This window comes from Pseudopipra pipra, chromosome 8 (assembly GCF_036250125.1).
Source record: "Pseudopipra pipra isolate bDixPip1 chromosome 8, bDixPip1.hap1, whole genome shotgun sequence".
Classification (NCBI taxonomy): domain Eukaryota; kingdom Metazoa; phylum Chordata; class Aves; order Passeriformes; family Pipridae; genus Pseudopipra; species Pseudopipra pipra.
Genome location: NC_087556.1, coordinates 28,886,780 through 28,909,382, shown reverse-complemented (window position 1 = coordinate 28,909,382; position 22,603 = coordinate 28,886,780). Strand labels below are relative to the sequence as shown.

Here is a 22,603-nt window from a genome sequence, read left to right as displayed (position 1 = left end):
GCTCGTCCTGCAAGTCTTGACAGACTCGGGTCCTGTTTAACAGAAGTAGCAAATCTTCAAAGAGGAGCTCATTGAATTATTTTTTAGGATAGGATCCACCATGCTTTTGTCCCGTCACGGACTGCTGCGTGGTTTGTGGCCCAGTGCTGATTTTTCAATATGGGGTTCTGGGCCTTTTCCATACATAGTGAAGAGTGGTTTGTGGCCCAGTGCTGATTTTTCAATATGGGGTTCTGGGCCTTTTCCATACATAGTGAAGAGTGGAGGGAAGAGAAAATATATTAGCGGGAGGAAGGGCATATTTGTGAACTGTTGCTTAAAAGAAAAGGGTGTGTTTCCTGTGTTGCCATGTCTGAAGATGCTTTACTGGAAGAGGAGGACATTTGGGAATACAAATCTATTAGGAAGCAAAAGCATCAAGGTAATTCACAGAGTGTCTCTACACCTGTGCAGGAAGTAAGTGATGGCAATGGTAAGCCAAAAAGAAAGAGAAATAGGAAAAAGAAATTCGTGGAAAAAACTGATACACCGCAGAAAACCAAGCAGAGATCACGGCCAAATCAGGATGTGGATCAATGTAAAGATGACAGTAGTGTGCACTCCCAGGAGAGCGTGAGTAGCCTGACGGAACAGAGTTCACAAAAGGCAAAACCCGTGCATGATGGATACTGTCCCAGCTGCCAGATGCCCTTCTCTTTGCTATTGGTCCAGACACCTCAATGGCACGTTGATGAATGTTTGGATACTCCAGGATCCATTGAAAAAGGTATGAATAAAGTGAAAAAAAAAGCCTTCGAAGAAAAGTTGGAGGTTTCTCACATAATGTTGCTTTAAACTTTGTTTTTCATATTTAGCTCAAAATCTGAGATAGTAGTTGGTATGATTTTTTAAATGTTGTTACTGATCAATACTGTTTTTGTAAAAAAATTTTGCTGCTTTGTGAAGAACATGGAAATCTGACATGGAAATCTCATTTCAAAATCTAATCTCAAAACTCTGAGAGTAGTGATAAAAGATTCATGGCTGTTTATCAAGCTCCAGTTTTAGTAGCTCACTGAAGAAAAAGAAGGTGCATATTTGCCATTTAAATCTAAGGAAACCTGTTAAAATTACTAAGTCAGTGTCAGAAAAAAACCTTCAGTTACAAGGCTGCTACTTTTGACATCAAGTTTCTTTCTGCTTATGTATAGATTCTGTTATTCTGTATCCATGTTGTTACATGATTTGCCCAGTTGTCCAAGGACATCTGGAACCTGAAATATACTAATTTACTTGAAATGTTTGCTCCTGGTCCAGTATGATATAGAAATTTTATACAGAATTTTACATGAACAGTCTTGCATCATAACACAACACAGTTTTGTTTGGAGTTCTGTACAAGAGGAATAAAACTGACACATTCCAATTTCAAAACTGACACATACCAAATTATAGTTCCATGGGGAAATACCATATCTGAACAGATTCAGGTATCCAATTTATGTCCTTAGTATACCTCGTAACTTTTGAAAATCAGAAAACATACAGTCAGGAAACTTGACTGAAGGCTGCTTTAGGTAATGCAGTCACTTTCCTTTTTACATCTTTGTAACTTGAACTTTCTTCTTCAGAACAATGAAATGCTGATCCTTTAATGCTGATTTTGGCAGTGGTTTTAATTCAAGGCAGGTGTGTTAACACCTCACTGCCATCTTTTACGCCCATAATTAGCAGATGGAAGCAACTTCTGATTGATTTATGCATTCACCTTAAAACCCTCAACAATTAAGCTAGCAAACTCTCAACATAAAAAAGCAGGAACAGCCACAGGTTTTTTTTTTCTGGCATCTCAATGCTGAATATTTTTTTATGTAAGTAAATACAGGACTTTTTTTTTTAAATGTTATATGTAACCCAGCAGACAATTTGAAATGGAATTTCAGGTTGATTCAGAACTGAGATTTGTTTTGTTTTGAAAAAATTGAGCAGGATTTATTTTTTTATTATTTATATTTTAAACATTTGGCCTTTTTTGGTGCTAATGCTCTGAGCTTGTTGCTTGCATGTGAGACAATTCTAAACTAGAAGGTATATGATTAAGCTGAGCACAGCATTGAAACAGGCTTAAGTATTCTTGTTGTTAAAGGGCTGTATAATTCAGGCATAGTGCTGTATTAGCTGCAGGAGCTGTTTGGTTTTAGGTTGGAAGCATTCTCATTTCTACCTGGCTTAGGGCAGGAGGCCTTGGCAGCTTGAAAATTCGTTTTTAACTTGTGCCTTCTGTCCTCCAATGGCCGTATTTATAAGAAAAAGCTATTAGGTTGTGTGTCACTTATGATTTTTGTTTTAATATTTATGCCAGCTATATTTGCAAAGATATTAACATTTCATCTCTATTTATCTTTACATAGAGTGTCCTGATGGTTTGCTTTGTACTTCCACTATTCCATCCCACTACAAGCGTTACAGCCATTTTCTACTTGCAGCAAACAGAGCAGGAGATTCTCTTGTAAACTCTTCAGGAAACACTTTGGAGATGCAGCTGACGTGTTCTGCTGCTGCAAAGCCCAGCTGTTTCCCCAGTCATGTAGAAGAAATCTCACAGAATGAGAAACCACCTAATGATACAAAACATGTCCCTAATGATGACTGTGCGTTCATGGTACAGAGTTCACCACAAATGAAGTCTCCAAATATAATCAGTAAAAGTACTTCCTTGTTTGCAGATGTTCAGAAACCTCAACAGACGTTTCTGCTTACACAGACCACAGATAATAGTTGTAAATTTGAATTTTTTGATTTTGCATCCTCTCAAGAAAGTGAAACAGGAGAAGATCTGTGTAGTCAGAAAGATGCAGGTCAGCCAAGTCTGCTAAAGTCAAAAGCGGACTTCAATGACTGTGAAATTTCTTACTCTCCACTGAGTACATTTGAGGAAAGTGAAGAGGAAGCTGAGGAAGAGGAGGAGAAAGTAGAAATGTCACAGGATAAATTATTCAAAGTGCAGAACTTGGAAGATGAAGACGCTAGTTCTGAGGAATTTAAAACATTAGATGAGCTTCTCTTACAGAAGAAGCCTCAGTATGAGCATAGCAAAACAGGAAATTTTGTAATTAAAAAAACCCTCTGTGAGGAAGTAAATACATTGAACCACCTGGATCATCAGCAAGGGGTGGTAGCCAGTGGGTCCTCTTTTACTTCTAATTGTGAGGAGGCTGAAGAGCCAGGATTGATTTCCTCTGCTGCCAAAGGAGGTAACACAGAGTCAGGAGGTGCTGGTGCCTGTGCTTTGGATTCTGCATACATGAGTTTTGCTGAAACATCATCACTGCTAGACAGAGAAGATGCTGGCTCCCTTCTGACACAGAAGAGTAATGTTTTGAGGGAGCCAAGTAACATTTTAACTAATACAGATAAAGTGACTGCCAATGCAATTGAAGAAACAGCTCACCAGGAGAGTTTGCAGACAGTAGTGGAGAAAAAAGGAAATCTTAATACAGCTGCTGTGTGCTTTCCCAGCCCCAGCTCTAAGTCAGTGGCATCTCTTTCTTTAGCAAACATGAATGCTAAAGCAAATCCTACCAAAGAACTCAAACAAATGGATATTGGTGTTTTCTTTGGGTTAAAACCCAAAGCAAAAGACGAAAGTAAAGGAGAGATGTGTTTGAGTGAGAGAAAGCAGATACCAGGTTCAGTAACTCCCAATGGAAAGAGGCCTAGACAACAAAAAAGGAAAGCTGAGGGGTCTGTGGAAGATGTAGAAGAAGTTACAGAAAGTTCAGGTAAAAATGAAGCCATTGCAGAAGTAAGTTCTGGTGGCCGACGAAGGTGGAGAAAAAAATTTAAGGAATTGCCTACTACAGGTGAAGGACCAAGAAAAAAATACTGCCCTTTCTACAAGAAAATACCAGGTAACTTGCTTTCTGTAGAGGTTAATTAATTTTGGCTAGAGTGTTGTATTTTTTTCCTAATTTTAGGCTTTGGTATTTTTACTCTTGATAACTACTTTCTTGAATTATTTTTAATGTCTCCCTTGTTAATATACACTCCTAATTCCTGAATTTAATCTTTTACAGCGTTTCAGTTGTGCCTGAAAATATGGCTGTCAATAGCAATTACTTTCTTAGCACTAAGTGAAAAGAATTGAGTTTAATTTTGCATTTGAAATTCAATTAGAATAAGAAATATGATTTATTACAAATGTGAAAGCAAAGGAAGAAAACCGAGCAGAATAGTTTAGTTAAGAAAAAAGCCAAGAATTTCTCAGAATCTCCTCAAGCAGTTACTTAAATTACAGGATGATACTTCATATCCTCACAGTTCTGTTTACCACTGAAGCACTATCTTAGTCTTAGGAGGGTATTTGAAGAAACCAAATAGAAATACATTGGTAATCATAAGTGCCGGGCTGCTACTTGAAAACTGACTTAAGTCTTTGTGGGGCTACATCAGTGCCATGAGTGCCATGGGTTCCATGGGCTTAGAGAATGTTGCCTATATAATGAACTTGAAGAGCAGACTCCTGTGAGTACAGTGCAATTTCAAAGTTGCTTTGTTATTACCTATGTTATCTTTGTTCTGAATTTTGTTACTACGTTTGACTGGTTATCTGTGTATATATAATGGGATGTGTTCATCCCCGTGGCATGGTATAATTCAGCCTCCCTGAAGTTTTGAATCTGGTATTGCTTAAACACTTGGGGATTTTTTGGCTTGTGATTTTTACTTAGCAGACTGCTGTGGTTTTTTGGGCTTGCAAATACTTGAAGTTCTAGCTGGAAGTACGTGAAACTATTTCTAGTTCTCCTAGAAGATCTGGGAAATTTGTGTAACAAAATGAAAAATATATAAGTGCCACCAGCTGAATTAGTTCTGTGCACTGTTGGGTAGTTTTAAGAAAGTATAACCCAGTGTAAAAGGACCATTTGTCAGTATATTTGCATTTTAAAAAAAATACATTTGCAGAGATGCACAGGTGTCTTTATGCAACATTTTTATACAAACAGCAGCTCACTGAAAGCATACAATGGCAAATCAGGCATGTTTCATCTCAGCAGATACATTCAGAGACTCCAGATTGCTTGCTTAATAATGATGTGGTTGGATGCTTTAAGAGGAGTGTTAACTGCAGAATAATTGGAGAGTTGCAGTTTGATTGCAAAATGCATTCTGTTAAGCTGCAGTTGCCTGTTTTATTTTGTGTTAAGATGTTGGTATTAGATTTCAGTCTATCTGAACTTTCAGAGATACCATCTAAATGCAGGTAAATGTGTTTTATTTGCTTAACCAGTTGCCATCTGTATAGGATGGCAGCTAACCAACATATTTGGGAGGCCTGTGAAAGCATTTATATGTGGATACTATGTGAAATTTTTATTTTAGTAAGTGAAAATCTCTTTTTGCAACTGTTCACTGATACACAAACCATGTTAGTCTTTAAATGGCTCCTTAAACTGTGTGAAGTGTAACTATTACCTTTTAATTGGGAAGAAAGCAAGAAAACAAAAGCAACATCTAATTAGAAACTGGTTCTGAGCTATAGGTGTTCACTGACTGGCTTCTCTTCCCTTTTTGCTGTAGGAACTGGTTTTACAATTGATGCCTTCCAGTATGGAGAAATTGAAGGCTGCACAGCTTATTTCCTTACTCATTTTCACTCTGATCACTATTGTGGGCTAACAAAAAACTTCAGGTTTCCAATCTACTGTAATAAGGTAAGGTTTTTCAAGATTGTTAGATATTGTCCATTCTAAGATTGTTAGATATTGTCCATTCTGCATGCAAATGGAATCACTTCTGTACTGATGAAAGTGAATAGAAGATCATCAGTTCCATTGTTAGGTCAGTTAGGCACAGTGGTTATGTACAGGAGAATCTGCAATTTGCTTGTAAGAAATCCTTACCCTGATTTGATTGATGATCAGTGAAACTTCCCTGTCTAGATACCATGCAAACAATCAGGTTTAAAAGGATCTCTAGAGGTCATATAGACTGACCCCCTGCACAGTGTGGGTCTAACTTCAAAATTAGATCAAACTGCATGAAGCCTTTGTCAGCCAAATTTTGAAAATAGGCCAGATTTCACTGTTTCCTTATAACCTGTTGGAGTGCTTACCCACTCTGAATTTTTTTTTTTAGTATACATTTGAAATGCCCCTTTTTGCAACTTGAGATTGTAGCTTGGGGTTTTTTTGTGTGCATCATGAAGAAGAGTCTGGCTCCATCTTCTCTATAACTCTACTCAAGTGATGGAAGTCTGAAATTAGATTTTGCTTAAGCCATCTCTTCTGCACATTAAGTGAGTGAGTTGTTTTGGCCTGGTCCTGTGTGTCCTGTGTTTCAGGCTGCTGAATGGCCAAGACTACCATTAACTGTCGTGTCTAACCAGCTCTTTACTTGTAACATGGTAGGACACCTTACTTAATCAACCCATAACCAGAGTTTGCATCAAAAAAAGTGTTTATCATTTACTCTGGAAGTTTCCTGGAATGCTTTTGTCCCGTGTTACCCTTCCAGTAGGTGTTGGGGAGACTGCAGGCCTCCATGATAAGATCCAGGAGCCTCTTACCTGGAAACTTCTTCAATTGTTTAAAGAAGGCTTTACCCACCTCCTTTTCTTGACTTGGCAGTCTGTAATATGTTATTCCCCCTTGTTTTCCTTCTCTCTGATTCCAATCCATAATCTGTTGACAGGCTTTGAAAAGTTTCTTAGTATAGCTTTTTTCAGGTTGCTTTCTAGAGGTGAAATGCTACTGAAAGGCTTGATTATGCCCAGGACCTTATAGTTTCTCTCTAAGCCAGACTGTCTGGCTTTGAGAGCTTTTGTTTCTGAAATAAACAGGCACTTCTTTTGGATTTTGTTCTTATCCCATTTTAAATCTTTTTCCTTTTCCAGATAACTGGCAATCTGGTGAAGAGCAAGCTTCGAGTCCAAGAGCAGTATGTCCACGTGCTGCCCATGGACACAGAATGTACAGTGGATGGGATCAAAGTGTTGTTGCTCGATGCCAATCAGTAGGTATCATTGCATTTGTTGTGGAAAATTTGTATATGTAGAATATTAGAGATAACCAGCTGTACAGATGCAGTTTATGTTTTCATGATCTTTAGGTTTTCAGTGGATCTGAGAAAGTAAGGATGAAAATACCTGACATTCCTGAGGTGGCTTAGTAACATGCATTTTTCACTTCAGAAGCGAATTAGATGTGTAGGAGCCTAAATTTCTTGCAAATAGTTAACTCACCTATTTCAAAAGCTATCTTCAAAAAATGAAACTGGCTTTTTGAATTTTAGTTTAACTTTATTTTGACTACATTGTATTAACCATTCTGAGTACATTGTATTAACCATTCATAGCTCCCTAATTTTATTTTGAGTACATTATATTAGCCACACATAGCTGCATAATTTTTATGCTTGTTGAGGGGTAGAATGATTTTTCTGATGGTCTGGACACTTTTTGTTTTTTGGTGTCTAGTTGGGAACATAGTAGATTTGATTATCAGATACCTTAGGCTTCTGTAGCTTCAACTGACAATAGGGAAATCTTGAGCTAAAGAAAAATGTGGTACTTTGGATCCCGTGAGAGACACAACATTTTTAAAACTGAACTTCAAAGAAAAGCCTGTTGAACTTTGGAACAAGACTTCTGGATTTGGTGGTAAAGGGTGAGATTTTTGTCTGTTGCACTGACACTAACTGGTAATGCTGGATTTAGAGTTCAGTAGCACCAATCCTGTTCTCTTGCCTTTCTGCCTCTTGGTACCTTATTTAGCGATTAGGCTAGAGGAAAAGTCCCTTCCCTGCAGTATATATATTGAAATGCAGGACTGTGTCACAGCTGGTTTGAATATTAGTTAGTGTAGGATTTGTTTGTAGTTGGAAAGATAAGATTCCATGAAGTCCTCTGAGAACCTTTTCTAGGAATGAAGGAAGCTTTGTTGCTTGTGTAATTTGGACACTTCTCATTTTTCTTGTTTGTCTCGCTGATCCTCTGCTTCCATTTAAAAGGCATATATACCCTAGGTACAAAGATCAGCTTCTTGGAGAGTTCACCAGTTCTGTCATTTTAGCTCTGATTCACGCCAGTTTTTCCTCTTTTGAGATTTCGTTTACCCTTTGCAGATGGTTGATACTTAAAGTAGTCCCATTCTGGTTTTCTAGTCTGAGCTCTTGCCCTTCAGGTACCAACTGCAGAAGGTGCAATGGATTTGCTGTTGCCAGTAAGAGAGTTTGTATTCATAATCATAGAATTCTGGATGGAGAATAACATTTAAAATCTGCAAAGAGAATTTAAAAGAAAATACTTCAATAAGTCCTGAAGGACCAAAGTTGAATCTGCAGTAATAAAATTCTCTTTCTCCTGAATAAGAATGCTGCTTCTCTTTGCTATGTTGTTTCCCCTTTGAATCAAGCAATAGAACCTCAGAGATTGCAACTGAGGCAGCATCTTTGTCATACCTAGAAGATGGGGCTTGATTGCTTTGCTGCTAAATTAGGCTGCATAGTAGCTGTAATTTAAAATGCTGTTCTACATACCTTCCTGCTGCTGCAGGGTGGTCTATCTCTTAAGGCATTTTACCAGTACAGAGAGCTGACGGAATTTGTGTGGAGATTGTTTATTTGTTTCAGTTGTCCAGGTGCAGCAATGATCCTTTTCCGTCTACCCAGTGGAACTGTTATTCTGCACACGGGAGACTTCAGGGCAGACCCTTCCATGGAACGCTACCCTGCTTTGGCTGGTCAGCAAGTCCACACCCTGTACCTTGATACAACGTAAGTTGTCCTTAAACTGAATTTTTTTTTTTTAGTTTACCCTTACTCTTTTCAGTTTAGTGAGACTTCATATGAACCAAATAAATTACATTACATTACATTACTGTTTTAACACTTATTTAGCGTTGAATAAAAACAGATATTTATTAAAATTTCATGTACGTGTAGCTTGTTCAACTGTTATGCTGTTACATGAGAGAATGAAAGTGGGTGGTGGAAAAGATGCTGAAGTATTTGCTCAGATGACCATATTATTTACAAGTGGTATCAAATTCTGGCGGTCAGAACTCAATACAGTGTTCAGCTCTAAAACAAGAGCTTCATGGAACATTGTTTTTCTGTGGATTCAACTCTGTTATGAAAAGAGGTGTGGAGGAATTCAAAGCCAGAAGAAAGCTAAATGGTTGAATCGGTTGTCCGGGTTTTCATTAGACCTTTCTCTGACTCATGTATATAAAATTGTTTTTCTGTGTGTGATGACTAATGCCCCGTTGCAGACTTGTCTTTCTGTTCCATATGTTTCTATGAATGAATAATGCCTTATCTTATGGTTTCTGTGTATGACAAAAAATAGACATAAAGATGTAATTAGTATGTGATACAAATATCCAGCTTGAAAGAGCATTTGATATTTATAAAGAAGAAATTGTAGAATTCAGTGTCAGGAAGTGAATAGTGGTAGAGAAAACATTGGTATGCTCAGTGTAAATTTTGTTGCAGCAATTTCACCTGGGCACCTCAGTGTTTCTAGTAAACTGAAATTCTAAAGAAGAATAATGTCTTTTTTCATTTATTGTATTCATGCGGTTTTGAGAGCCTTCTTGATAGTTTCAAATGCCTTTTGTCGTGTAACAAAGTGTTATAATTTGTTTCTCTGCCCCAGATACTGTAGTCCTGAATACACTTTTCCTGCGCAACAAGAGGTGATCCAGTTTGCTGTCAATATTGCCTTTGAGACAGTGACTCTAAACCCACGTACTCTAGTTGTCTGTGGCACTTACTCCATAGGAAAAGAAAAAGTTTTTTTAGGTATGTAAAAGAAGTGTGATGGATCAAATAACTAAATAAATATCTAAGCTAGGGTTAAAAGATCTCTTTCTTGAAGACATAACAAGTTCGCTTAGTCTGGATGTTCAGATATTGTGTAAAGAAATTAAATATGTTTAATAATCTTACTACTATTTTTTTAGATTTCTAGTCGATAAGATTTAGCTTTCTAAAAGAAACAGTTTTCTGCCATGTTTACATACCCTCCTTTCTCCCCCTGAATATACTGGCAGCCAGTTTGGATATGAAATGAGTGAATGTATTTAATTGATTGTGGTGAGAAAATTACTAAGGGCAAAAAATAAATAAATAAATGAGCTTTTGTGACATTTTTGTTGTTAATAATTTCATATCATGAAGAAACAGCAAAAAAGTAGTTCTTAGACTTCTATTTTGAGTTTTTCCTTTCAGGTTTATATCATGTATTTTCTTAAATCATAGCATCACCTGCGTTGGAAGGGACCACCAAGTTGCTCAGGCCCTCTCGTAATCAGTTTTAATGAAATCAGTTTTAACAGAGCCTTTGCCAAACCAAAGCACACCTTTTCTGACTTAATGAAAATCTTGTGTTCTATGCTTCACTCAATTATAGCGTTAGGAACCAACATGGTTGCCTAAATGTACACTCTAGAGCAGGCAGCTGTGTAGCATTTGTGCTTTTGTGTAAAATCATCAACACAAGACTTACCCTCGCTGAAATTTAGTCTGTCTTTAATGTGGGCTATTTGTCACATCTTCCAAAAACTGCATGTTTCTGGCATCTTTGGAATAAATACCAGTTCACCTCAGTGATGTCTTACCAAATAAATATGACTTAGAATTTATCAAGTTACTTCTCTTTCCAATTGTCATACAAAATTCTGCTGCTAAAATGTTGGGGGAGAGTTTTTTAACAGCCATTACAGGTTTCTCTTCTTAATTAAAAATTATCTAGTAAAATAATCAGGAATATCTCCAAAATGAAAAAAAAAAAAAAGAACTCTTTTAAAATTTTCTTTATCTGATTTCTTCCCAATTATCCTAAAGCAATTGCTGAAGTTCTGGGCTCAAAAGCAAGTATGTCCCGTGATAAGTATAAAACACTGCAGTGCTTGGAGTCAACAGTTGTTAATTCCCTCATCAGTGTGGACTGGAATGGTTCTCTGCTTCATGTTCTTCCCATGATGCAAATTAATTTTAAGGTAAGTTCAGAAAATGTTCTGAATATGTCAATAATGTAACCAAAATATTTTGATTAACCTGCTATTAAACTTCTTGTGGCTTCTCCCAACCAGTGCTGTGTTTGGTGCTTTTTAATCTCTTGTCAGATCATATTTATTTAGTGTAGTTTTGACATGTAGCAATACATTGAAAATGAAATGCAATTAAACATTAATAACTTCTCCAAACATGATATGGTGCTTGTACAAGATAAGATGAGGCTTGTTCAAAGACTTGCTCTTTGGAGGCCTTTTTGAAGTAGATTTATGTAATGACTGCAGGATCTGTCCTATTAGCAATTAATATATTGTGACATGGAGTCCCTATTTTCAGCCTTTTACCTGGTCAGATGTAGGAAAAGACTAAAAGGATTTTCTGCATGTGAGTCTCTGTTTTGAGGCAGCCTGTGAACGTGACCAACTTCCAAATCCGGTGTCTGGTAAAAAAGAAATAGGTTCTCTATTCTTCTCAGTCCAATTTCCCTGCATTTATAGCCATATTTTCATCTTTTAAAAGAATATTCACTCTCTTTCTGTGCTGATGATTTACATGGGGATAAGGTTCCTTGAAAATCAATGAAAACTCACACAGAAACAAATACATGCACTGTAGGACACCTTGTATATACACATGCTTTAGTTTTTCCACACACAATCTTCTCTACTATTTGTAGCAAAAGTAAGTAAACCTTTTTATTTTAAAACATTGTTTCTTCTAAGTAGTTTTCAAATGCACATTTTGGTTGAGATTTGAGTGAGTTTTTGTTGTTGAGAGTTTCTGTGGAGATTTCTTAGTTAGGAAGGGTGACTAATTCTTGGGTGTTCTTAAATAGACTACAAAATACCAAACGGCATTAAGGTGAAGCAGCAGACTCTAGATTAAAGGTAACCTGTAAGAAGGAGGAAAACAGAGGTTGTTTATGCTTTACAGACTTGGATTCATTTTCCTGTTTTGCTTCAGACCTGCTGTGCCATCTCAAGCAAATCCTTCAGAGCAAGATGGTATTTAGCTGCAGGACTAGTCAAGGTCAGAGTTGACCTAAAAAGGAGAAAAAGAGGCTATATGATTTGGATGGGAGCTGCAGGAGATGGAACATAATATCTTAATGTTTTAACTTTGTTCTATAATGTTTTCCATGGTGGGGCAGAAACTGAGTAATGGAAATGTGTATGGATTTATTTTTAATGTGTTGTCTTAACCAGTAATATGTTTTAGTTTCTTCTGCAGATTTCTGGGTTCTTATGTGATGCTGCTGTCACCTGTCCCAGCATGTATGGCATACTCACATAGCTGACTTTCAGGGTGTGATTGTACCACAAGGATGTCTAGACAGCTTTTCTTCTCAGAGAGAGGCAGTTGTATCATGCAGGGTCTCACCTCTGAGAACAGGAGGTTCTAGATGAATCTAAAGCACGACAGAAGCGATGCCTGGACCCTGGAAAGGGCCAGGAAAGATTAAAGGCACAGTGATCTGCTGGATTAGAGTCCTGATCTAACAGCAGGGCCCTCTGGACTGGGGCTTTGACCTCACATGTGGAGTTGTTGAATGTGGTCTTGTGCTGTCTTTAGTAAGGTTGTGTCCATGTAAGCTGGGAGTGCTGTGTAGACTTCCAGAGTGCTAAACATCCAGTGGGGCCAGCAGCTAGATAAGTGCCTGGGTGGAATGTATTATCAGTAAAATGTGAAGAATATTAAATGCTTAAAAATGAGTTCATATGACCATTTAGCTTGCTTCTGCACGTGAACTCAGCAAAGACAGTATTTTAAAAATAAATTATCTGATCACTTACGATCCCGTTCTAGTTAAAGGACGGTGAATGATATCATCCTGCTTTTACAGACCATGTAAATGTTGATACCATCATCTCTAGTTGGATGGTTTTTTGTCTTGTTGGATTATACAACATACATTTTTCTTGATTTACTGGCTCATTACTGGGAAAGCCAGATTTTTTTAGTGATCCTCATCACAGAATGCCAATGGTTTCATTTTCTTCTGGGTCTTTCCTGTCTCTTCTATTTGATCCTCAGCCATACTCAAGAACATAATCCTACTTCTTAATTGAGCTAATTTCCTGCTCATGTAGTTTCAGCTGTGAACCTACAAATCCATGAAATAATGAATAAACTTTTTGTGTTGTTGTATTACTGTTGGATTGGGTTGGGTTCTTTATATTCTTTTGAGTTTTTTTTTCTATGTACTGCTCTGGCTTTCTTGAAGAGTTTGTTTATTAGGAGGTGATATCAAACTTTCTTCAGGTGCTAGCTTGGTCAAAAAGTGAGATGATATGCTGTACATTCATCTTGTGGATATTCTAAATGAGTAACATTCACATAAATTTTAAAAAATAGAAATTATGTCTAGTGAATTTTAAAGTAAAATATTTATAAAAATAAACCTTTCATTGCAGCAAAATTGCAAGTGGATTTGATATATAAAAAGAAAATATTTTAAAAAAATCAAAGAGATCTGATTCGTCACTGCAGTATTTGGTTGTACCCCAGTAAAATACAGGGATTGCTGTATGTGCTGACAAATGGTTGTTCTTGAATAAGCCAGATGAGTTTAAGTGGTCTTAGGGCTGATGGTAAATGAAATATTTAATCATGTTTGAGTCTTTTCCTACCTTATGGAGTCTGTTTGTGTATACTGCTGGCTTTAGCAACACTGTAGATAACAGGCTGTCATGGTGATTGAAGGAGGTTGATTTAGCAATGAAATATATTTTCCGTTTTAAAAGGATGAAGATTTAGAACAGTGTTGGCAAAAGCAATAAAAGAAGAGATTGGAATGTGTATTTTAAGGGGACTTGTTATGAATAAACACCGTAGTAATTTGGTTTGGGGAAAGAGACCATCTTTTCCAAAATGTACGCATGGTTCTTTTGCAACAAACAATGTTTTGTAAGAGTCAGCAATTGAGGCTTCTGCCACAGGAATATGCAGTGGAAAATTTCAAGAGAACTTGTCTCTGTGGGTCTGTGAACCTCTTTTAGGTTGCTTAGCTCTGCAGTGTCTCGTACTAGGGTTGAGGTGAGACTTTCAGAAGTGCCTGTGATCTAAATGCACAAATAATTTTTTATAAGATTGAAATTGCATCCTTAATGTGAATGTTGTACAGTTGATTTATAACAAAATTTGAAAGCAGATTAGCACTGGTTAATATAATAATCATTGTATTTGAAGTACTATATTTAGATTTCATTAGAGCAAGGGGAGCAAATATGTGAATAATTACCTTAAGCTATGTTAATCTTCCCAAAATGAAGTGCGAAGGACAATTAGATTGCTGTAGTTATACCTTTAATCAAGTGAGGACTGAACAGTTGCAGTGTATTGAGTCATGGCAGTGAGCCATAATTCCTGTTGCTGAATGAAGTGTGTGCTGCGGTAGGGTTTTGTTAGTCCTTTATGTGCCTTCTTTGATGGATTCTGTATGTTGCTACTGTACATTGTACTGAAGGTGTTTTTACATGTGGCAGTGTCACAGGCAGCTTTCTGCTGCCCTGTTTAATAGTTTTCAAGTGTCCGACACATTGGTTAGTGTTCTATCAACAGCCCATCTATCCCCCTCTGCCCTTCTCTTTTAATCAATCTTTATTTTGTAATCCTCTTCCTCCTGCTAATAAAAAGTTTATGATTCTGAATTCCATAACCTTACAGGACTTTGAAATGGAGAATGTGCCTTTAAGATTTTTATAGAGGACACATGAAATTGATTTTCTATTTTTAACTTGAAGTCATACCTACTTCACTTTATCCAGGAATAGGATTGTACGTTCCTTATACCTGGAAACTTTTTCAAGTTAATTTTTTTAGAGTGAAAGGATGAGAGGTGGTTTCCTTCCTGTCATGAGTGGAGATTTGGTAAAGCATAGTTTAGTCGTGCACTGACTTGCTGCAATTTTTTTGGGTAGCTTAATTAACTCTGGGTGCTTCTGGTTGTAAACAAGCGTTGGGATCTCAGTGGCACAAATTAATCAGATGATTTTGCACTGAAGCAGCTTTCGCCACATTCTGTCTCCCACTCAGCTGCAAGAGTGCTGACCTCCAGCTTAGAGGGGAAAATTAATGACTTGGGGAGCAAGATTTCTAAGAAGATGTGATTTTACCTTATATATTCTGATCTGTAACGCATAGCTGTCCTTATGTGCTTAATTCAGATGAAGCAATTGAGATCTTCAGGGACAAGCTGGTTTGCAAATGTGAATATGTATCATTAATAATTTCAAGGCAGATGATATTTAAAATTAAAAAGATAATAACACATGAAAATAAAATGTAGTCTGAAGCCTCTCCATCATGAAATCTCCGATCTTTAGTCTAATTAGCTATTTATTGGGTTTAAGTATATGCTATTTTTTTTCACAGGGCTTGCAAGATCACTTGAATAAGTTTTCTGAGAATTTTGATCAAGTTCTGGCTTTCAAACCTACTGGGTGGACCTACTCTGATTCATGTCTTTCTCTGATGGATATCAAACCTCAGACAAGAGGAAACATCACCATATATGGTATAAGAGTGACAAAGATTTAACTTTGTGTGGATGCTTTTCATATTTTTTATTCTGGAAAATCCTACTGTTTTTTGTAACCACTACTTTTTCTGGTAACTCATCGAGAAACTGAACAGGTCTCTCCAGGAGAGATCTGTGAACTGAGTAATCAAGAACAGCATAAATGCAGATTTTTGCATACGTTTTGCACCTCTCCTCCTCATGCAAATAAAGGCTTTCATCTGATACATGTAGAGACTGCAGGAATGGAGTCTTGGCCTGACTGATGCTGGTGGCAGTGCAGTTCCAGAGCCAAGATTTCATTCCATGTCTTACTTGTTTCTGACAGACTGGGTCTTCCTCTTCTTCTCGGTTTTTTATTGGTGGGTGGAGCTGAATCTCTTAATTTTCATTTAACCAGGTGATTGATGTTGCTCAGTTTGCACTGATGAGTGACTTGGTGACTTAATGCAAGGTAATTTTCCTAGAAGGAAAGTTGGGGGGTTTTGTTTTACCTTAGCTATAAACTTTAGATCCCAAATAAAAATTTAAAAAAACTTCTCTAAAGTATTTCTTAGCTGGAAAGTTTGCAAAGTGCTTTAGCAAGAAGCTAAGTAGACTGACTTAGTAGATTGATTTTTTTTCATTTCAGGAATTCCTTACAGTGAACACAGCAGTTACCTGGAAATGAAGCGTTTTGTTCAATGGTTGAAGCCACAGAAAATCATCCCCACTGTAAATATTGGTGACTGGAGAGCCAGAAGCTTGATGGAAAAGCATTTTAGAGACTGGATAATTGAGGACAGTGGGCATAAATAAATATAAGGAAGAATGTGTAGTTCAAAGGAGGCCGGCTGGAGTGGGAATTTTGAGTTCCTGTAAATTTTATTTATCTTCTTTTTCCACAGAACTTTCTTTAGGGAGGACTAAACTGCTATTCTCTGAGGAAAGCTGAATTTGGAAAAAGAAAAAAAGGCACCTTGCTTTCTTGTGTATCCACTACTTTTTCCTCCCTGTAACTTGAATTTTATGCAAGTGCATATTTCAGGTTCTTTTTGTCTTACATATTTTTCCCCATTCTTAATTTTTCTCAGATTGTCGAGTTGTGCAGATATGTAATGCTGGGGATGAAACAGTCTCCAGGCTAATAATTTCTGAACGTAAGTTATTGTAATGAAAGAGACAATACTGAGCTTATGTCACATGCTGTCAACTCAGGCTTCAGAGAAGCTTGTTTCATGGGGCAGAACTGGCTATTGTGATTTAAATCTTGTGAACAAAACTTACCTTATGAGAGAGGATTGACTCGGGCTCTTGTAACATATGTACTTCAGAAAATGGTTTTTATAAAAGACATTGCTACTTACATTCTGCTCAGCATTTTTTGCTTTTTTAATTATCTTTTTTTAAAATAAAGAATATACATGGTGCCCGTGTGTTCTTTCTGAGCAAAATACATTTCTCTTCAGTACTGTAGCTGCTAACCTAAGAAACCTGTCTGCACTGTCTTTGGTGAAGGTGCTGTTTATGTTGCTTGTCTAAGGTTGCTCCTGTGTCCTGGTAGTGCCAGTTCTCAGCACCTGGTCAAAGATCAGAAGGGGTTCCTTGCTGTGTAGTCCCCATTTGACTTTGCAGGGCTGTATATGTACAGGTTTGTCACTTGGATGCTGGAAAACTGAGAAAGGCAGACACAGTACTGGCATCTGAAAGGTAAACTTCACTTGGCATTTTTTCCCCTGAATCCTGCTGGATTATCAGCGCTGCTTTTTCTGTATCTGCTTGGTATTTATGATACTGAAGTATGTGGTTGCATGCAGGCACACTACTAAAGTTTTAAGCACTAAAATAAAAACAATTCCTAGCTTCCAGGGTTGAATCACATGTAAAAATCATCCCTCAACCCCTCAGAGTAGCTTGTTTGGAATCTTCAATGCCATTTTTTGTTGTGAAAACATTTTTTTTTAAATGATCAATGTAAGTATAAACAGATCCCCATCTTTGAATGACGAGCTCTGTAACATGAAGTCACTTATTTTATTTGTCCTATGAGAGAAATAACTGTGAGAAACTGATGGAAAAAAGATTCTTTGTACTGAAAGAATTGTGAATCAGTATTTTGCTGACATATACCATTGTAAACGCTTCAGTTTAAATTTTAAGTAGTTAAAGGAATCTGAAGCTTTTGTTTTACCTCATGCATTATGCTAGCTAGCTATCAAAAGAACTAGTAACTGTCTTGGACAGCAGTGCTCATTCCTAGAATTCCACTCCTTTTTGGAGGTGTATGAAAAAGTATCTTTTATGGCTCTTGCAAATATCAAGCCTGAATTAATGCCTTCTACAAATCAGAGCAAATTTGGGGATTCTGTTTGGCAGGAAATTGATTCTAGGAGTTGAATCCTTAAGGAATTATGCATGTTTTTTTGGCCTTCAAGGTCTTTTTCCTGACTAATTTTTGCACCAAGTATGAGGGGCTGGAATAAGCACCCCAAAGTCAAATCTTAGTCACAACTCTGACATCTTCTTGCTTCTGTAGTTGCATTTTCAAGAATGACTATTCCTACAGAGAGGGAGTACAGAATCATAGAATGGTTTGGGTTGGAAGGGGCCTTAAAGGTCATCTCATTCCCACCCCCCTGCTGTGGACAGGGACACCCTTCACTAGACCAGGTTGCTTATCCAACCTGGTCTTGAACACTTCCAAGGATAACACAGGTATGTGCGTGGGCTCACAAAAGGCTAATTTGCAGTCCATTAGTTTGTGCCAGTCAATAACACAGAACTAAAAGAATCTGGCTTTCAGTGTGAGGCACCTTTTGCCTTCTGTGGCTCTTTACCTCCTGCTATCTGTTTGTACCCTGTTACCCAGAAAGAAGAGTTGGGTCCTTTTTAAAAGCAAACTCATGTCTGAAACTAACCACAAAACTGTGTGTCTTGGAAGACACTGACATTGGCATCTGCTGGATTGACCCAGTCAATCCTGCCCTGATGTGGAACAGATGGTGATGGGCCTCACTTCAGTCAGCAGAGCAGAAATGGCTTTAGTGCTTTAGTGCTGGGGTCTGTTTCCAGTTGCCTGCTCTGCTGTAGGTATTTCTGCTTTCATTCTTCCCTCTTTCTGGTTTGTATTTGCACTTCCACTGGCTGTTTTTTGTGGCTAGATGAATTCCGCAGCATTTCATCCACCTTCATGTTGGGACATCTCTGTGTTACCCAGTTACTTGGCCTCTTTTGTATGGAAAAAAGTCTTTTCAGAATCCAAACTCAGGAATAAGTTATTTTTGTTCTCTTTATTGTAAAGGAAGAAGATTAATAACAGGCTTAGATTGCTTAGGAGGACATATTAGCAGATGTTGAAAACTAAAGAGAACTAACAAGAATTTTGTGGGAAGATTTTGTATGACAGGACCTTTTCCTTTGTCTTGGTGATTCCGAGGGACATCTCTCTGACCTCAGCATGTGAAGTCCCCTGGGGAATGCAGACCTGGGATAAACCCGATGTCAGTGTTATTGTGCAGGTGTCATTAATTGGGACTTAGGGCACAGCTTCACTTTTCCTAATGGAGTAAATGTTTCTTTTAGTCTTTGAGCAGTGCTGGCATTAGAGATACAGAAGTGAAAGCATCTGTTATTTTGGTTTAGAGAGGAGGTTCTGACTGCAGCAAAGGTACCACCTTTTCACAGTCAGTAGATGGGGACTTTTGATCTCTGTGGTGTTAGAGAAAGACCACACCAGGGAACCCTGGACAGTGGGGTGGATGAATCAGTCTATGTTCTTAACCTCACATCAAATGACTCAAATACTGACATGAATAATACCGGATTTTACTAAAGCAAGATGGGCCTGTGAACATCTCAGATGCTCTTCCAGTTTGTCTAATGCTGGCAGACTCAGGGCAGAAGGCAAAGCAAATGAAAGGGGCAGCTGTAACACTTGCTTGATCAGTGCCCAGAACAGTTTTCAAAGCCAACCACTCTAAAGAATCACTTTGTATTTCCCATCAGGACTCCTGCTCTGATTACATATCGCCCCAATAGGCAGATAAATGAGCTAAAAGCAACTCTGTTTGAAAAGGGTAGCAGGAGGGGAGAGAGGAGATGAGGAGAGCAGCTCCCTGGCTGTGCTGACTCAGGCAGTGGGTCTCAGGCTGGCTGTGATAAATAGGAGCACCCATGGCCCGTGGAGGCTGCTGGGGGGGCAAGTGCAAAAGCACTGCAGAATAAAAGCATGTGGGCAGTTAAAGGGAACTTCAAGGTGCCAGTGTCTCTTTACACCTTGATGTGAAATAACAATTGATAGCAACTTGGAGTGGGGAAAAGAACTGAGATGCCATTGGGGTGGTTAAAGCATTTCTCTTATTTGATGAAACCTGTCTGCTCATTTAAGCTTAGTAAAGGCTATTAAGATAAATTGCCATCTGAGTTTTTTATTTGCTTTTTAAGATAGTGTGACTTCAGATACATCCTTCATGCAATCAGGGATTGATTTTGACTGAGGCTGTGTTTTGAATTTGAAGACTGCTTCGGGGGATTATGTGGGAGACTTGTTACCATGTCAGGGCATAGATGCAGTTATTGCCTTGATGTGTTTTCTGTGTCTGAATAATTTTTGGTGAGTTTTCTTTGGTAGGGGACAAAAAGCAGATGAATTTTGAGAACAAGAGAATGCAGCCGAAACTTTCCCATTCTTCCTTAGCTACAGAAAACCAGCTGCTGCTCATTTCAGAACCAAAACAGATAAGAGCATTACTTTTGAGGGTGGTGCTTTATATGTTTAGGCTTTATAGTCAAAGGATGCAATTTTAAATTTTATTCAGTAGCCACCTTTCCAAATCAACTGTGTTTGCAAAACATTCAGTGTTAATATTTGTAAAACACATAGTATTAGTACCTCGGGGGAAATATGACAGGGATGAATGAAATTCACAGAAATATTTGAAAATTTGTCAGTGCCAACATTAGAAATTGAAGCTCCTGTACTGAAGTTTCACATCTTGGTTCAGATTATAAATGTGCATTTGGAGTGCTGAATTTAATACTCTCTGAAGCAGTGCAGAGAAAAGCTAGAAGGACCCTACAGCCCTCTAACAGAAATGAAGGGACGAGGCAGTCTGTCACTGTTTGCAGATAAGAAAAACAACACAGGAGAGCTGACTGCTGCCTTTTTGCTGAGTCTAACCAGCTCTACCTGCTGTCTGTGGGCAGGAGTTTCAGTGCAGGAGCAAAGGCAGAGTCCTGCACAGCCTGGAGGCCTCCTCTCTTTCTCCTTTCTAGTCTGGATCTTTACCCAGTGCTGTACAATGGCACCTTGTTATCAAATCTCCAGCAAATACTTTGGCACGGAAAAGGCTTTTTCCACTCTGTCGCATCTGCTCTGGTATCTCAGAGCAGATAGGGACTTGTTTGTGCCAGTTTCCAATATGTTCTTACATAAAACAAACTGTTTTTAAAACCTCTAAGCTTTCCCATTTGGCATTTGAATTAAACTTCATTCACCTTTACTTCTATATATTGTTTTGGTTGTTAAGGCCAGAGGAGGAAAAAAGTTCATCGTCTCAGGGAAAAAGATACCAGTGGTGCACCTGAGGAAAAGGGGACATGAGGACACAAATGTGAACAAGGGTGACTTTGAAGCCAAGTTCAGCAAGACCAGGGCTGACTGTGAGGTTCTACATGTGCTGACTCCCACTGCTTCCCACCCTTCCTGGCTGTACATCACCTTCCTCCCTGCAGAGACAGTGATTTCAGTGAACTCTGTTGTGAGAAGCAGGTTTTTTTTGACCACTCTGGTCCTTTGTCGGCTCCTAGCAGAGAACTCCCTAAATGTGGCGGTGCCAGCAGCAGGATCTGACCCACTTTTCAGCTCCTGTTTCAAAGAAGAGATGGATCAGAGCATTTATCTCAGCAGGGCTTCCTCAGTCAGAGAAAGGCAGGTTGGATTTCACTTGTTACTGAGGCTATGTTATTTGTTTGGCTCTCTGCCCTGCTCTTGGTCACATCTCTTGCCTGAACAAGGGTGGTAAAGCTGAAATTCGGTTCTTTGTGCTGCTACCCAGCGACCATCTGAGGAATTGAGCTCTGCAGCACAGCAGGAGCCTGGTTTTTCTCTTACGCCTTCATGGACACTCAGAGCCCAGCTCATTCCTCCCTGCTCTTCTGCAAGGGAGAGTGTCTGTGGGGCCCACAGTCAGGCAGGGGAGAGCAACATCCCACAGGATTGCTGGGGCAGGGACTGACAGCCCTGGGTGGGCAGAAATGGGATCCTGGGCCACAGAGAACACCTGGAGTGGGTTGAGCAGAGCTGTTATGGACTATTGGTGCCCTCAGGGCCATAGCAAACACTTCCAGTTAGTGTGTGAAGGTTCCTGATTTTCTGCCATATAAAATCCCAAGTATTCTGTATTTGACAATGGAGTGGCAGGGGAGGGACAAATGCGGCAGACAGTGGTACACTTAGTGACAGCTCATTAGGAAATTACTAACTACCCAACTGCCTGAAGAGATTGGTGGGGTGGGGTGTCCCCTGTGCTCATTTGGCATGACTCACAACACTGGAAAAGCCAGGCTGAGGGCAGCAGGGTGAGAGGCAAGGCAGGGCTCTGTGGAGCTGCTGTCAGCAGCAGCTGGGAGTCCACATCCTCCCTGCAGCGGTGCACACACCAGCACCACAAGCAGACCCCCCACCACCACTTCAGCAGGAGTTAGTCAGGGGCATTTTGTCATTCTAAACATTTCTAAACCTCCTTTATGAGCACCATTTGCTGACAGTGTCTTGGCTTCATCCTATCTCAAGGACCAGGGCAGGAACCCAACATGAACATTCCCTGCTCCATAGAGACCACAGTTCGAGATATGACAGCAGCTCTCAGGTCCATGGGCTCTGGATGGGGCACTGCAGGAAAATCTGATGGCCCTCGTTCACCTGGTTTTTACACCAAACACAACCAAAGGAACAGCTGCCATCCACTCAGCCTGATTCCTCCCACTTCAAATACAGCCTGACAGGAGTTGCCAGTCATCTGCTCCCACCTGTGAATGAAACCAAAAGGACTGGGGGACACCCTCAGGCTCATAAAGTACCTCATCCACCAAGCAATTCAAATCAAG

The 22,603-nt window shown here is 38.9% G+C and overlaps 1 protein-coding gene across 1 annotated transcript; it reads left to right on the top strand.

The window, feature by feature from the left end:
- The first annotated feature begins 200 nt into the window (after positions 1-200).
- Positions 201-16,926, top strand: DCLRE1A (DNA cross-link repair 1A). The gene is made up of 9 exons (XM_064663375.1): positions 201-766; positions 2,391-3,890; positions 5,560-5,693; positions 6,875-6,993; positions 8,611-8,754; positions 9,638-9,783; positions 10,828-10,982; positions 15,373-15,514; positions 16,149-16,926. The coding sequence occupies exons 1-9, from the start codon at positions 349-351 to the stop codon at positions 16,313-16,315; spliced, it is 2,925 nt and encodes a 974-aa protein (XP_064519445.1). The 5' UTR covers positions 201-348; the 3' UTR covers positions 16,316-16,926.
- The last annotated feature ends 5,677 nt before the right edge of the window (positions 16,927-22,603 follow it).